The 15,241-nt window shown below is 38.3% G+C and overlaps 2 protein-coding genes and 3 non-coding genes across 5 annotated transcripts; all 5 read right to left on the minus strand.

The window, feature by feature from the left end:
* Window positions 1–122: 122 nt before the first annotated feature.
* Window positions 123–11,931, minus strand: vat1l (vesicle amine transport 1-like). Its single transcript, XM_088371977.1, has 9 exons — window positions 11,452–11,931; window positions 9,910–10,039; window positions 8,561–8,776; window positions 7,678–7,820; window positions 6,801–6,904; window positions 5,897–5,952; window positions 5,570–5,764; window positions 2,271–2,354; window positions 123–1,544 (listed from the first exon to the last, which is right to left on the minus strand). The coding sequence occupies exons 1-9, from the start codon at window positions 11,664–11,666 to the stop codon at window positions 1,446–1,448; spliced, it is 1,242 nt and encodes a 413-aa protein (XP_088228103.1). The 5' UTR covers window positions 11,667–11,931; the 3' UTR covers window positions 123–1,445.
* Window positions 3,586–3,657, minus strand: trnag-ucc (transfer RNA glycine (anticodon UCC)). Its single transcript has one exon. It is a non-coding gene; the product is annotated as a tRNA-Gly (tRNA).
* On the minus strand, window positions 3,815–3,886 carry trnag-ucc (transfer RNA glycine (anticodon UCC)). Its single transcript has one exon. It is a non-coding gene; the product is annotated as a tRNA-Gly (tRNA).
* trnag-ucc (transfer RNA glycine (anticodon UCC)) lies at window positions 4,035–4,106 on the minus strand. The gene has a single exon. It is a non-coding gene; the product is annotated as a tRNA-Gly (tRNA).
* Window positions 11,932–12,737: 806 nt separating the features above from the next.
* On the minus strand, window positions 12,738–14,712 carry bola3 (bolA family member 3). Its single transcript, XM_088370297.1, has 4 exons — window positions 14,544–14,712; window positions 14,338–14,461; window positions 13,837–13,925; window positions 12,738–13,605 (listed from the first exon to the last, which is right to left on the minus strand). Exons 1-4 carry the CDS (start codon window positions 14,604–14,606, stop codon window positions 13,540–13,542), a joined length of 342 nt encoding a protein of 113 aa, XP_088226423.1. The 5' UTR covers window positions 14,607–14,712; the 3' UTR covers window positions 12,738–13,539.
* Window positions 14,713–15,241: the final 529 nt, after the last annotated feature.

Below are 15,241 nucleotides of genomic sequence, written 5' to 3' on the forward strand. Positions count from 1 at the left end.
ACATTTGTCAATAGTAATTATTTCTACTCTTAAATTATTATTATTATTATATTTATAATTAATTTATAATTTATAGTTTTATTATAGTTATATTCAAAGCTGGAAAATGACAACTTCCTCAGTTGGCTTCTTTGCAGATCCATTTATTTTCATATAAACAAAGTCCACAATGACGGATTGCAAGACTGGACAAAAGTAGTTGACCACAGGTATGAAATAAAGTAAAAGCTAAATACTTGCCTTTTTCTTTTTCCCCCCCAATAATTCATGACGAGACGTTGACACAAACATACGCACGAATACCAAAGCATGCACCTTTAACTTTTCTCCTACAAACATTCATATCAAATATATTTCTGCTCAATAATGATTACCTACATTAAACGAAAAATTTAATACTTACTGTATAGTCATTTGTAGCATGAACAATATTTCATTTCTATGTAAGTTTTAATTTTAATGAGTTGTTGGACATTTAACAACTTCTTTTCAATCAGTTGGCACTTGAGAAAATACATCCATGTGAAAAGCGATTCAAGTTTCCCGTTTGTCTCAATAAGTCGTCAAGGTGTTGATAGTGTTTCCTGCATTTGATATTTTTTCAAATTTTTATGGCCTGTGTTGATTGTAAAAATAAACAATCTCTTAGGGCATGTTTTTTTTGAGGCACCAGACAGTAAATACTTTGGTCAAACAGGTAATAAAAAGTCTTTCCCAACTGGCAGTCTGACTGAAGAAATCATCATCGTCTTTTTTTTTTTTTTTTTTACAGACATTCAAATTTTTTTCAGTTTCTCTTATTTATTTATTTGTCTTGTAAGATAAAAGTATTTTTTGATTCTATTGTTTTCATTTCCGTTTACATTACCATGTAACAAACAAAACCTATGTTGGTCATTTTTTTACATCAGTCCAATCGCCACATGAATTACTAAAAATATTAACATGATTAATTTTTAACTTTTATTATTTATTAATTAACTTTTAATACTCTCGATATTGTGCAGATGCATTTGTTGACTCGTAGCTTGACATTAAGGGTAAACATTTCAAGTATGAAACACAAGGCACACGTGATCCCATAATAAATTATGATGACGTTGGTGCCTGTAGGGTTGCTTAAAAAGAACACTCTACATTCATGCATTTTGACCATCATTCATATTTCACCTCACTGATTGACTTTCTATTCAATCTAAAGTTATCTATTTGTTGAATGGTAAGCAAGGTTAAATGTATATTATTCCATATTAGGAGTTTAACCTAGTCACTAGATTGTGGCGAAACAAAACAAAACATACTTTGCACATGCACAAAATGCAGCAGGTCAATTCCCAAACATTCCATCTGCAAGTAACAATAGGTAACAAACAGAACATGAGTACATTACATGCACAAACACACAACTCTCTGAGCGTGACCCGATGAGGCATTTTAGTTTCGTTCTAATGGATAAAAGGCATGCGCTCTTTGCTGTCATTGTCCCCCTCAGGCTCCTCTTCCTCCTCCCCCGCTTCACTGGTCTCAGTACTGTCACTGGCCATCTGATGGGAGAGGGGGGTCGGGGGGGTGGATAAAAGGATTTATTGGTCCATCAGTGACCTGATAGTGAAGTTCTTACTCAACACAAAAGTACAATGACACATTCATTTCTACATTTTATATCTACATTTTACTTATCAAATGTTGAAGCGTGGTATTTTTTTATCATTTTTTTTCATTTGATATTTATTGTTAGTATTCATCATTTATTGTTGTATTCATACAGTATACAGTGGTACCTTGACTTGAAAGTGACCCAAGCAAGAGTTAGATAATGGCAGTGAAAAAATAAATCCCCCACAAATAGCGGCTGCCGACTTTACTGCAGTTTACTGAGTAGCTGTGACTGTCTTTGTTTACAGTATATCCACACATGCATATCATACTTCCCCCTGGTGGGAGCTGCACAGTGAATAATTCATAATGCACACATTGTTTACAATCTGCTACTTTTGTTATTAAAAACAATAGATTTGGTCTGTTTTATTAGGGGACTGAAACAGATTCACGGCCTTCCCATTCATTCGGGGGAAGAGATTTGAGGATTAAGTGTTTTCAGTTACCTGTGTGGTGGAGGATTGAATTAAACTCATGAGTCAAGGCGCCACTGTATAATAAACCAAATTTATTAAAACTATGTATGTGCATTGAATAATATTGTCACAATTATTAGTTAATGTAACACATAAATGTGTTTTCAGAATAAGTTTTAGAGAAATTGCTGTTACCAAGGGAGTAGGTGACTTCTCGACATCCAGAATGAGTTTTCCAATATTGCCTCGGTCATGAATTCTCTGCATGGCTTCCTTAACCTGACGAAAAAAGTAAATTTCAATTTTATTTTCTTCCAGTCATTTACTACAGTGGGTCACGGGGGCAGCCACTTCAGCAGAGAGCCCCTTTCCATAGCTTCTATCAACACGGCCAACCAGAAGACATAGTCTCTCTGGCATGTCCAGGGACGTCCCTCAGGCCTCCTTCTGGTGAGACGTGCCCAGAACGCCTCACTAGGAAGGCATATCATCCTAACTAGATGCCTGAGCCACTTCGTTTGGCTCCTCTAAAAGTTGTCTTTACGTTGTTGTTAAACGAATTGATGGGAAAATGTCAAGCTAAATACTTCTTTTATCTCATTAGAGGGTCATTACAGAATGCCCCGCTTTGTTTGAAAGCTATTGTGTCTCATAGATTCATTTGTTATAGACAACACCAGCTATGAGTGAAAATAGGTCAAAAACTGGCTCATGGTGCAGCACAGAATATTCAAACTAATGCATTATATAATTCATTCATCCATTCATTCATTCATCCATCCATTCATCCATCCATCCATCCATCCATCCATCCATCCATCCATCCATCCATCCATCCATCCATCCATCCATCCATCCATCCATCCATCCATCCATCCATCCATCCATTCATTCATTCGTTTCCCGAACCGCTGTATTATATCATGAAACACTAAATCAACATAACATATTTATATTCCTTAAAAATTCTGAAAGAAGGTGATGATTGTGGAAAAAAAAACGAAATTAGAAATGAAGTTATGCCGCTCACGGTCATATGCAATGACGCAAGCAGCTTTTCATTCCAGCAGCAAGAAAAGGTTACCATAGTCAACACAGAAACAATTAGGCTGTAAATACTCCTTCTGGACATATGAACAAATGAGGCCCTGACAATGCATCCCACGCCATCCTCCCCCTGTTCAATGAATGGTTGCAGCATTTTGCCAAGGTTTAATGACCGCAACAAAATAGATTCCTTCCATGAAAGACAAACCTGAAGTCAGCAAGGGGATGTTAAAAAATACACGCATACGGGAGCAATGGAGAGCTTTCCAGTGCATCGAAAGCAACAAGAGCTGCTCGTCCCCACGCCTACTAAGCTGAATCAAAAATCTATCAAAGATACCTGTAGTGAAAATTCTAAACAAATGTGCTCTATTGCTTCACTGAATGTTGATGATTCCTTGAACAGAAGTTAAACGCAACCTATGTGATAGAATCTTTGCAGCTGCAACATTTCTTTAAGACTTGCATTGGCTGGGAATCGAACCCAGATCAACTGCTTGGAAGGCAGCTATGCTAACCACTACACCACCAATGCTACATACAGGACCCTCTCAGTCATCAATGGTGAACAACTTTTCTCTAAAGTGAGGGGTATGCAGTGAAAATGTACGAGATTGTGCAGATCTGTTTTTAATTAAATGTATAAGTAGTGCAGTTGCTCCCACATGTGACTTACACATTTCCTAAAGACTTGCATTGGCTGGGAATCGAACCCAGACCAACTGCTTGGAAGGCAGCTATGCTAACCACTACACCACCAATGCTACATACCTGACACTCTCAGTACTCAAACAAATTTTCCACTGAAGTGAATGGTAGACTGAAAACGTATTTTTGAGATTGTGCAGTTTTGATTTATTGTATAATGAATGCAGTCAGTTGCACATCTGATATATACAATTCCTGAAGAAATGCATTGGCTGGGAATTGAACCCAGATCAACTGCTTGGAAGGCAGCTATGCTAACGACTACACCACCAATGCCACATTTGACCCATGCTCACTACTCAATGGCGAACAACATTTACTCTCAAGTGACCAGTAAAAATGATGATGTATGTTTGAGATCATCCAGTTCTTTACTGTTTAGTGATTTTAATTAATTGTGCTAGTCGTGCGCAGCTGACCTTTACGCAATGCACTCTATTTCTGTTTAATGCTTTGGTACAAACTACACATCAATAGATGATGCCTTCCCCACACATACCCAACATGCTAGGATATTTTTGAAATCGCTGTAAATATACCTGCATTGAATCGGAAACGGATCACGACTTTCCAATTTCAACCAACAGATAGTATTTGAGTTGACATTTGAGATGACTCATCCTGAGTTTCACAGCATCTCTAATAAGACTATATGTCAAAAATAAGTCATGTTGTCGTTCACTAATTGACTTATTGACACCGTTTTAAATCGTACATATGTAATTTATATATAGATTTTTTTTTATGGTTGCGGGTTGTATAAGTGCGGGCAAAGGAAGGGAAAAGTTTGGAATCATTTGATTCACACTTAAAAAAAAAAGAAGATAAAGTGAAATGAGTCAACTTCAAGTCTACAAATGAGGAACAATATCTGAAAAGTTGAAGGTGGAAAATAATATTTATTTAGCCTTAATAAACTGAAAATGAATCCTGTTGAAATGATTGATGTGTGCTCCATTGCTTTTTGTGTGGGAGCAAAGTAATTGTGCAGCAGGGAGCTGGACAACCTACCCACCATCTGTGGAAGAACGTCCACAGCTGACAGCATCCCACAGAAAATCAAGAGAATTTGCTGTCCATGATGTGTACAGTGGATATAAAAAGTCTACACACCCATGCCAGATTTTGGTGATATAAACAATGGCACCAGGATTTGTCATTTCCAAACTTGTAATATGGCCAATAGCCTGTAAAACTTTTTAAGAGAGGAACTAAAAGTAAAGATGAGCCAAAATGATGACGTTGTACAAGTGTGCACACCCTCTTCTCACTGGGATGTGGCTTCAGAATGAATCAGTCAAATTCAAACTCTTGTTAAATTGTAGGCATCACACACTTGCTACAATTTTAAATGGCTTAAATGAAGTTTAGCTGTTCGAGTAGGCTTTTCTTCACTTTTCCTTTGTGCTTTTTGTTTTTAGGCTCACAGCAACTAGTATTTGGCCACAATAAAAGTTGATTAGTTCAAAGGATTTAAGACCTTTGAGCAGGTCTGTGTGGATTTTTAGATCCATAGAACTTTGCTTTTAGAAAAACGTCATCGCTATCTTGTTATTTAATCAGGTAATGGTTGACACGAGCTTACTGCAGTGTGCCCAACGTCACAGGCAATCGGTCCCGGATGCAGTCTGTCTTTTACCTTAATCCGATCTCGCCCCTGCCGTAACCCTGAACATGATTAGCAGCATAGAGGATTGATGTTTTACAGCAGACCTCTTCTATCTGATTATAATTCTTACCTCCTCCAAAGCCCACAGAGAATCAACAACTGGCTTAATCTTCTTTTGGTTGTAGAGGCACAACAGTTTGTCCATCACTGATTTCACCAAACTGGATCCTCCCTGCCTGAAGAGGAGGTTGGGCAACGAAAATCCGGCCATGACTTTGTTCTCCTCATAAAGTTTGATAGGGTTCACCTTCTCCACCTGCCACCACTTGGGAGAAATAACAGCATGTGTCAGAGCGATATACAATTCGGTCGAGAATTGAGAGTTTCGTTTGTTGTAAAATGGTGTTCGGGGGCCGTCTGCTTCAATTGACGACGACAGATGGAATTTCTGACTCACGGATTTTGCAAAGCTGAAGAAACTCTTTGTATCCCCAGTTACCATGTTGGATGCGCCTGAAAAAACAAAAATAAAAGGATTTTTGTGCGCTGTGCAAATGGCTGGGCAGAGGTGACTGGACAATAATAACAAGCTAAGCATGAAAACTCAGAAGGGGGAGGAACAATTGGCACCTTTAGAAATGAGGGTCCATGCAAGCATGCCTTTGCAATATAACTCGCACTAATCCTTAATTGGGTGGTAATTGTGTTGGTTAATTCATGAGGTTTGACGAAAATTAAAGTGATTAATAGGGGCTGTATAAGAAGCTCAGCTGTGACTGAGAATATATTTTATTCCCAGGCTATTATTTATGTATGGGGGCATTACTTATGCAAGCTCAGACAGGTGACGGTCGGCCGAGGTTTCCATTGAAATAACAAGTTCAATTGGCCAACTACTTCTTTTCCATTAGTGTCAACTTCAGTTATTTTTCCTTATAAGGGATGCAAGAACAAGAAAAAACGTTAAGGATGTACATCCTCCCAATAAAAGGCAATTCGGTACATTTCTTGATTCAAGCAAGGTTCATTAGGTCACCTAGCATAATAGTTTTTTTTATTGTGTCTTTTTCCTTTCAGTCGTTTGGCCACCCATTTGGTTGAAGTTTTCATTATAATTTCAGGAAAAATATACCAATGTATGTTCTAACAATTGTCTTATTTCTCCTTTTCCAAAAACATTGACTTGGGCAATAATCATATGTGGCCAACAATATATATACATATGTATGTATTATATGTACATATATTAAATATTATGTATTACAACGGAGAGTATACATTTAAGATGAATGTTTTGTTCAAAGTGTACATAATGTTACAGACGCTTACAATATACATATTTTTGACAGTATAGTTCTTACCGTAGAGAATGTACGTTCCCAATGGCTTGAGCAGACAGAGGCCTTTCCCTGTGTTTTCCCCACATAGACAGTCCAACACAATGTCTACTCCTTCTGGAGATATCCTACAAGAGTGGCAAAGTGAAGGTTCAGAGGAAATAATGAAATGATAATCAATGTGAACATTAAATAAAAAAACTAATGTTTTGAAGAACACTGTTGTTGCATATTAAATGAAACAACCCACGTCATTGCATAATCACAGCCACAAGTGATCAATTGCACCAAATGAACATGATTAAAAGCAGAGCTACATAAGGATGAAAGGCATGCCATTCTCATGGGGACCTAAATTCCAAACTTTCTGCTTTAAAAACCTAGACACCTAAACTGCTTGGTGGTCTTGTGATTCCCTTTTGTAAAACACACTCATTTAATTGTACTTGGTCTTGATCCTGGGTGGAATGTGTGGTCCAGGGGGATGAAAGGCAAATTAATCCACCACTACTCTTGATATGTTGGCAGCAGGCATGAAACAAGTGTTCATTACAACCTATATAATATTACATCTATTTATGTATTCACATACAGTATGTGGGACAGGAAAAAAAATATGTCTCAAGGTGTATGAAGAGGAATAAGCTATGAAATAAAATCTCCCAATTTCGAAATACAGGCTATCATGAATCAGCCTCTGATTGGCTCGATTGCAGACCTCGACTCTGACGCCGGGATTAGTCCTTTGTTGCCATGGGGACCATGACGACAAACCACTAGACAGGTGAACCTCGCGCTGTGAAGTCCATTTCTATCATCACAAGCATCCAATGTCCGATAGTTTGAAAAATATCATCAGTACAGTCCTCATATTGATTGACCTGTTGTAATTCAAGCTTACTTTTTGACTTCTTGAATGTAATCAATGTTTCTGTCAAAGAGATGAGTGACAGAATCTCTAATAGCGGAGTGTTTTGAACTTGAGGCGATCCCAAAGACGGTGACGTTAGGAAGAGTGGAGCACAGCTGAGCCACAGCTTGACCCTGAACAGAACAATAACGTGGAAAAAAATGTTTATCAGCAGCTGCCAGTGTTTACACAACAGAGCAGAAGGCACAATTTCGTATGAAATCAAATTCATACTCTTCCATATTTTAATTTTGAAAGAAAGAATTCATTTAAAAATTCGAAATACATTTTGAATTGAAGAATTCTTTTGTTCATAACATGACATTCCAATACGAATTAGTCATGTTTCATGGTTAACGTTAGCTTCTTTACGATGCTGATGCTCGGTTGTATATATCTAGCGCTGCTATTTTGTTGACTCTGCAGTCTTGTAACTATGAATCTGTGACTACCGTATTTTCCGCACTATAAAGTGCACTGGATTATAAGGCGCACCTTCAATGAATGGCCCATTTTAAAACTGTCCATATATAAGGCGCACCGGATTATAAGGCGCACCTTCAATGAATGGCCCATTTTAAAACTTTGTCCATATACGTATATGTAAGTCCATATATTTGGACACGCGTGCCATACTGGCTCAATATTGGCCCATATATAAGGCGCACCGGATTATAAGGCGCTTTTGAGAAAATTGGAGGTTTTTAGGTGTGCCTTATAGTGCGGAAAATACGGTACTTATCACCACTACATCCATTTGTAATTGTAAGGCCTATCACTTTGGTTGCGCATATGTGCCAACTAATGTGGTCCATAACTGATATCAATTGTAGGAAATGTTGTGGCCTGTATGACATGGCGATTAAGGACTTACAATAGCACCCCCGGCTGAGTGCACCAGCACCGACATTCCCTCTCTGAGTTTGGCGATCTCAAAAAGCATCATGTAGGCAGCGACAAAGTTCAGGGCGAACGCCGCAGCCTCTGCAAAAGTCATTTCATCGGGCATTTTGTAGACAAACTCCTCTGGTGTGCAGACAACTTCTGCCCAGGCATTGTAGTTGGCAAATGCCATGACTCGGTCTCCTATCTGAAAGAACCAAGTCACAGAGAGAGGTGGCAAAAGTAGTCACACTGTCTGCTTAAAGACACTTTTCAAAGATTTGTTCCCAAACAGGTTTAAAAAATAAACGCAGAATACATGTGCAACTATGTAGAACTCAATTGTGGAATGTAACACAAATTTTCATAACTTGGGTTTTCCCGATTTTTTACTAAAACGGCGCCCAGTGACTGACTTGGGGTTATCTGGTGCAATTGTAATGTGCAGTTACTAGCTAGGTGTGCCTGCACCCCAAAAATACATCTGACAGTCTGCTGACGTAGATGCTTTGGAGAGCCTTGTTATCTGTCACACATCACACAGAGGAAAGCAGAACCGCAAGCAGGGGGGATTTTATTTATTTTTTTGGTCAAACTCTACAGCCAGTGTGGGAGCAGGGACTTTGCACTTGAGAGCACCACACTTCCACAGCATAGTCCTGCCGCCAGAGGCTTTAAGAATCTATATTTTTACGAGCCAAACATGTAGTTTTGTCTAGACATAAGATACTCGACAAAAATTGTTTTTAAGTCATAGGACTGGTATTTGACAGTTAGCACAGCATTTGAGAGCAGAGAGAATTACTCTATTTTGAGATTTTGAAGCCTCCTGTAATACTATGACTGGTCAAATTTGCAGGCTTGTAAAAACACTGTGTCACATTCAGAAGACATATTTTCAAGTTACAATAAAGGGAACAATCTTGCTTCTTTGTATCTGTTGTGTCATTTTGATTAATCCTCCCTGGTTCATGTTTCTCCATGTCGCTGCACTCCCTGTTTTTCCGCATCTCAAACGATCAAGATCCCACCTGCAATTTGCATGATTCTTACATTATTTTGTTATCGACACAGGTGGAGAAAAAAAATGCAACAATCATATTTTGAAAAGGTAAGGGGTAGAAAGTCCATAACTGTTTTGAAATGCAGGCATCACAAGTAAAAAGACCTGAGTTAAAAGAAATACTTAAGTATATATAGTAGTAGAGATACCTGAAAAAAAAACAAGTTATGCACACTATAAATATTGGTAGTTCGTTTCTGCAGACATTTGTATTCTGTGTATGGTAATAAGTTGGATTCACTTAATACTCTGGCCATTACTTCTTCATGCTGACCTACCTCAAATCTTTCTGTATTTTCACCCACGGACTCGACGATCCCGCAGCATTCGAAGCCAGGAACAAGAGGGGGTTTTGGAGGGCTATCAATAGTCCCCTGACGTACCATCAAATCCAGGAAATTTAAACCACTGAAAAATCCAATACATGGCATAATTGTGTGTGATGAATACTGTGTTGTGCCATAGAGAAGTCGTAATGCGACATCAATTATCATGACAGGTAGCAAATCACATAAATGGTGTTATCATTATCAAATCCTCTGTCTCACAGTTCTGAGGCACCAAGTTCAGATCTTATTATCTTATAACAGCTCCTCCAGAGATAGACAAGTCTGCCCTTACAAAGACAATAATAGCCTGTTTTGATTAACACTGTCAGAGAGGTATTCATTAGGGATGCACCGATATCACTTCTTTCAGAGGGCAAGTATTTCAATCTGAGTACTTGTTGATAGAGTACAAATATTTAAAACTACTACTAGATCTCTCAATTGCGATAAAAAATGTGTTTATGTGAATCAAATATTCACACGCTTGCACCCATCATGTTTACAGAGGATGACTTCTATCTACCAAATTCAATTGGGTGCCTCCTTTACAAGAGCGTCACCTGGCACATTTTGACCAATTCAAGGTAATATTAAATTATTAATGTTGTCTTGAAATGAACATTTGCAACTGAACGTTGGCATGCTTAGAAATAAATACAAAATGTATTTGACACTGAGGCAAGTTTGTTTGCACTCGGAAGTTATGTACATACAGATGGTGTTGATTCCCAACATTTGAAAATAACACCGTTTAGAGTGTTAACATACCATCAGAGGGCACAGGCCCAAGCCTAGTAAGTATTGGAGCATTTTTCCAAGTACAAGTGCAGACAGTGCACCTGTAAAACTGCTGATGCGTCAGTGCCACAGGATAGCGTCCACTAGTGCCAAGAAGGACTTACGCAATGTCAGATTTTTTTGGCCCTAAGTATCGATGGCTGATATCAGCAGCCTCCACAAATCTCGATACTTTAAAATAAGGCGGGTATCATCTTTGTATGGGTACTTGCCCATCCCTACTCAGTATGATATGATTCAACACTCATGACACTACATGCAAAAACAAACACATGCTATATGAATACCTTACAGTATTGTTGTACAAGTACCAGTGAACCGTGTTGTGACAGATATGTCGTAACCATACAGTATGTTTACCATGACCATATTTATGCAATGTTATGGTCAATGAGTCACAGGGTCTGAATGCAAGGCCACATTCATTAGTCATTACACTCTCCCTGAATACAAAAGATTACAATTTTATTTCCCAAAACTTTGCCACCAATTGGTATAAAAAGCCAACTGCAACAGTTCAGATAGAAATATGAATGACTGAATTAGATTTAAATAGGTTCTAAAACGTCACTTTGCGCTCTATTAAAAAAAGACCTGTGGCTTCCACAGCAATACTGTGTGTGCAACAGCAATTTCTTGTAAATTATATATTTCATAATAACAATAAATTAGCACCTATGTGGTAATATTTACCATGCTTTAACGCGGATCTTTACTTCACCGCGTTGAGGCTCTGGCATCAGCTTCTTGGTCACTCGGAGTTTGTTGAGCCCTCCAAAGGCTGATAACATCACCGCCCGCATCTCTTTCACATTGCCGGAAGATTCCCCGCTTTCCGGTTTCTTCCCTGCGTCTCGCTCTATCATACACTCGGTTTCTTCCGTCATATCTGCACCCTCTTGAGCCATGTCGAAGCCCGGCTGCGTGCGTCTCTCCGCACCTCTTCACGGCTCACTGATGTGCGCTGCAGCCTGCAATTGTGGCGCTGTACACGGCTAAGGTTACCCAGCCTCACTCAGCCCGTCGTCTGGTGCTCCTTCCACTCAATCATGGATGCCTGAACCTCTCACGTTGTTATTATTATTATCATTAACAACATCTTGGCTCGTTGATAAGCTATGTTAATTAGTCATTTCAACGAACTGGGCGTAATTGGTGGTGCATGTGATCGCTTGAGTGTCTAGACCGCCACCTGTTGGACAAAGATGCCAACTGCAGTTTAATAGGACTCATAAATCGCCGTTGTGGACAGTCATTCAACAAGTGTGACGCCCTCAGGGACGCTTGGAAATCAAACATACGTCGACAGCGCATTGATTGTGTAGTATTGCACCATGGACATTGGTTCAGGTTTATAATCGAAATGCCCTCATACACACTGCAGAAATATTTCCGTTTATACTGAAATATGCATTACATCATAACTTAATATAGCCTACAGACTCAAATACAAACCTTCGGAGGGCCAATTATTAAGATACATGAAAAACCATTTTGATTATTTCTTATGCAATATGGTAATCTCGAATGATGAATTTCAGCTACCCTAGGCCAAGTCATATTTTTCTCCTTCTTCTTTTTTCTCATAAGAAATCCTCTGTGCCCTCACTAGTCAACAAGGTCTTCTGATTAAAATTGCTTTGGTTGAATAAGAACCATCTGTTTTCAATCAGAAGAGTGATATTTATGCAGCGGAGTCCCCGATGTTCTAGAGCTTGCTGTATTACTTGTAGAAATTCAGATTTACTTTGCTTTGAATGTCAGTTCAATAAAATCATTTTTACAAATCTCATTCAATATATTTAAGGATACAAGGTTATGTTATAGAGTTATATGTAATAAATAATGAGACAAGTGTTACTTGTGTACAACTGCTGTTGATGGTAAAAGATAAAAACAATCAGCAATCGTCAGCCATCTTCTATGAAGGGCCATAATGGGTACAATTCATTTGGCAGGCCAATTAATTGTTCAAACCCTTCAAATTATACAAGGACTTTAATCTATACATTTGACTCACATTCACAGGTAACATTGCCACAATATTACATTACTTTCATAAATATGTTCGCCAACCATGAGAGAAACTATGAAGAGAAATCTGACATTTTGTGCGTATGCAGCAGCCCTTCTTTTTCTTTTTTTAAGTATGGATTGACATGTGTGATAAAACATGCCTACTATAATAGCTCCTATTACACTGACTATGTTTACCTGCCGTCAAAATTCTGGTTTCTGAAACATTCTGAAAAACTGACATGCGTGGGTAGAGTTACTACCGTATCCATGGTTACTGTGATCAATTGGGAAATGCCCTTCTAAATATCAAGACACAAAAAACATCATAACGCAAATAGTAATTTCTGCTTCTTAAATTATTCCTGTCAACAAAAAAACCCACATATTCATGTCTTTTATATGTATGTCAGTTTCCTCCTTGCGCCAATAGTGTGGTGCTGTGTTTCAGTTTGGCCAAGTTACCGCTGCTTGTGTGCAAGAGGTGGTCACTCCATGCATACAAGTTGTTCTTGTGGGTAGAACACGCGCAGGGATATTCCAATATGCGTTTATATGATCAAATATTCGGGTTAGAAAAGGAGCAACCCATTTAAAAAGCAGAATATGGGCATATTGATGTTTATGCTGGTGTTTATTCTGCAAATCCAAATGTTGTTAATATTCTGGTCCCAAAAGGATTCCTGGCAGCAGGTAAACATAGTCACTGCTTATTTATAGCAGAATTCTGAACATTGAGTGGAGTCACTTATTGCTTCTGTGGAATTATTGTTTTGGAATATCTGTGAATATTCTGAGTCCATGCATTCCTTGAATCTCATCCTTCAGTGCCTGTGGAAGGACAAAACAAAACACAGAAACAGATGGGGTTTTATGAAGACAGCATTTGCAACCTTTAAAAAATAACACAAAAAGTCATCTGTATAATAACATACAATGACCATTACATTAGGTACACTGGTTGAATTAGGATGCTTTTTGATTTGGCTGTTGTACCCAATAGACTGGTGAATATACCATGTAATAATAAGCAAGAAGCTGAATAACGGTTCATATTGTTACCTGATTGACAAGCTGGTGTTGCTGAACAGTCCTTTTCCCGGTAAACTCACTCGACTCTATGTGAACCTCATACATGGCCCCACAGCCGCCTGGACAGACGATGACATTAAAATATGTGACATGGTGAGGGTGTGTGGCATGGATTTTTATTGAGTACAACTTTAGTGCAGTACAGCCATACAGCTCGGGCACTGATATAGACATTGGAGTCAAACCGCTTGTAAAAATTCATCCAAAAAAGTAAGAAAAGTCAAGTGCAAATACCTAAAAAAGCTACTTTGGCATTTGTAAATCATCAAAACGTCTCACCAACTGTATATCCGTAAAAAAAAAAAAAAAAGCTAGCAGAATCACATTAAGTGCAATTAACCTGTTTTCTACTGTGGTTCTCGACCATTGTATTTATTTTTTTATTGAAGATACATTTTTGGCTCATTTGAACTGATGATCATGTCTCGTTCAACTGCAGGAATTTATCATGAAGGATTTTAATGTACATACCAGAGATATCTACAACTTTCAGGGATGACGCCAGTGGGAACTTTTCCTTGAGTACCTTCGCGATGCGGATCTCTCCCTCAGTTTGCGTGGAAAGAAACCGCCAGGCTTGCCCACGGATGGCAGTCTGTGTTTGAACGCAGAAGGGAACGTTAGCAAACATCTAGCATTAAGGCGTTTAGACTATTTAAGTTTGATTTTGCAACTACCTGATTTCTGAAAAAAATCCGCAATGCAGCTCCGGTAGCGCCTGTTCCCCTACAAACAAACATAGTCTTAATATTGTGTGTGTTCAGGGCACTAGTAAAAGTTGTTACTGAATTGTTTTGACATGTCCTTTGGCAAGCGTCCCTTTATTATGACGTCACACATCCGGGCCCTTCTTTCTTTTTTTTGCGCGTGAGCGAAAAGGGCAATTGAGTAAACATGACAAACCAGTCCCAAATAAAACGTATTTGGTTTGCTGTTGCACTTACAAGTATTATTATTTTAAGAATATAATTGTGCAATGCGGTGCCATTTTGTAGAATTATTAATACATTCATTAAACTGCAGTGGGTTACCATCATAATAAAGAATAATTCCATTAACCTGACAAAAAATACATCACGGAACTCTAAAATTATTTATCTACGTTGAGGAAACAGAAACAATACATGTATCCTTTATAAATGTATTTTTCTTCCTTTTAGGGAATTTTTTGGCTGCCTAAAGATCAAATAGTATGCACAACATTCAATATGTCTGTTCAGTACCATCCACATATAAATTTTGAATGGTAAGTCAGCCTGTTATTTTTCACAATGCACTACTGTTATTATTAAAGCTATTTCATTGTTGCTTTACATTTCCCCTGGGGGAAAAAAGGTCTGCACAATTTCATCATAAGACAGGGCAGGTAATTTTT

Source organism: Syngnathus floridae, chromosome 3 (assembly GCF_059516105.1).
Source record: "Syngnathus floridae isolate MCC-2025c chromosome 3, RoL_Sflo_1.0, whole genome shotgun sequence".
Classification (NCBI taxonomy): Eukaryota; Metazoa; Chordata; class Actinopteri; order Syngnathiformes; family Syngnathidae; genus Syngnathus; species Syngnathus floridae.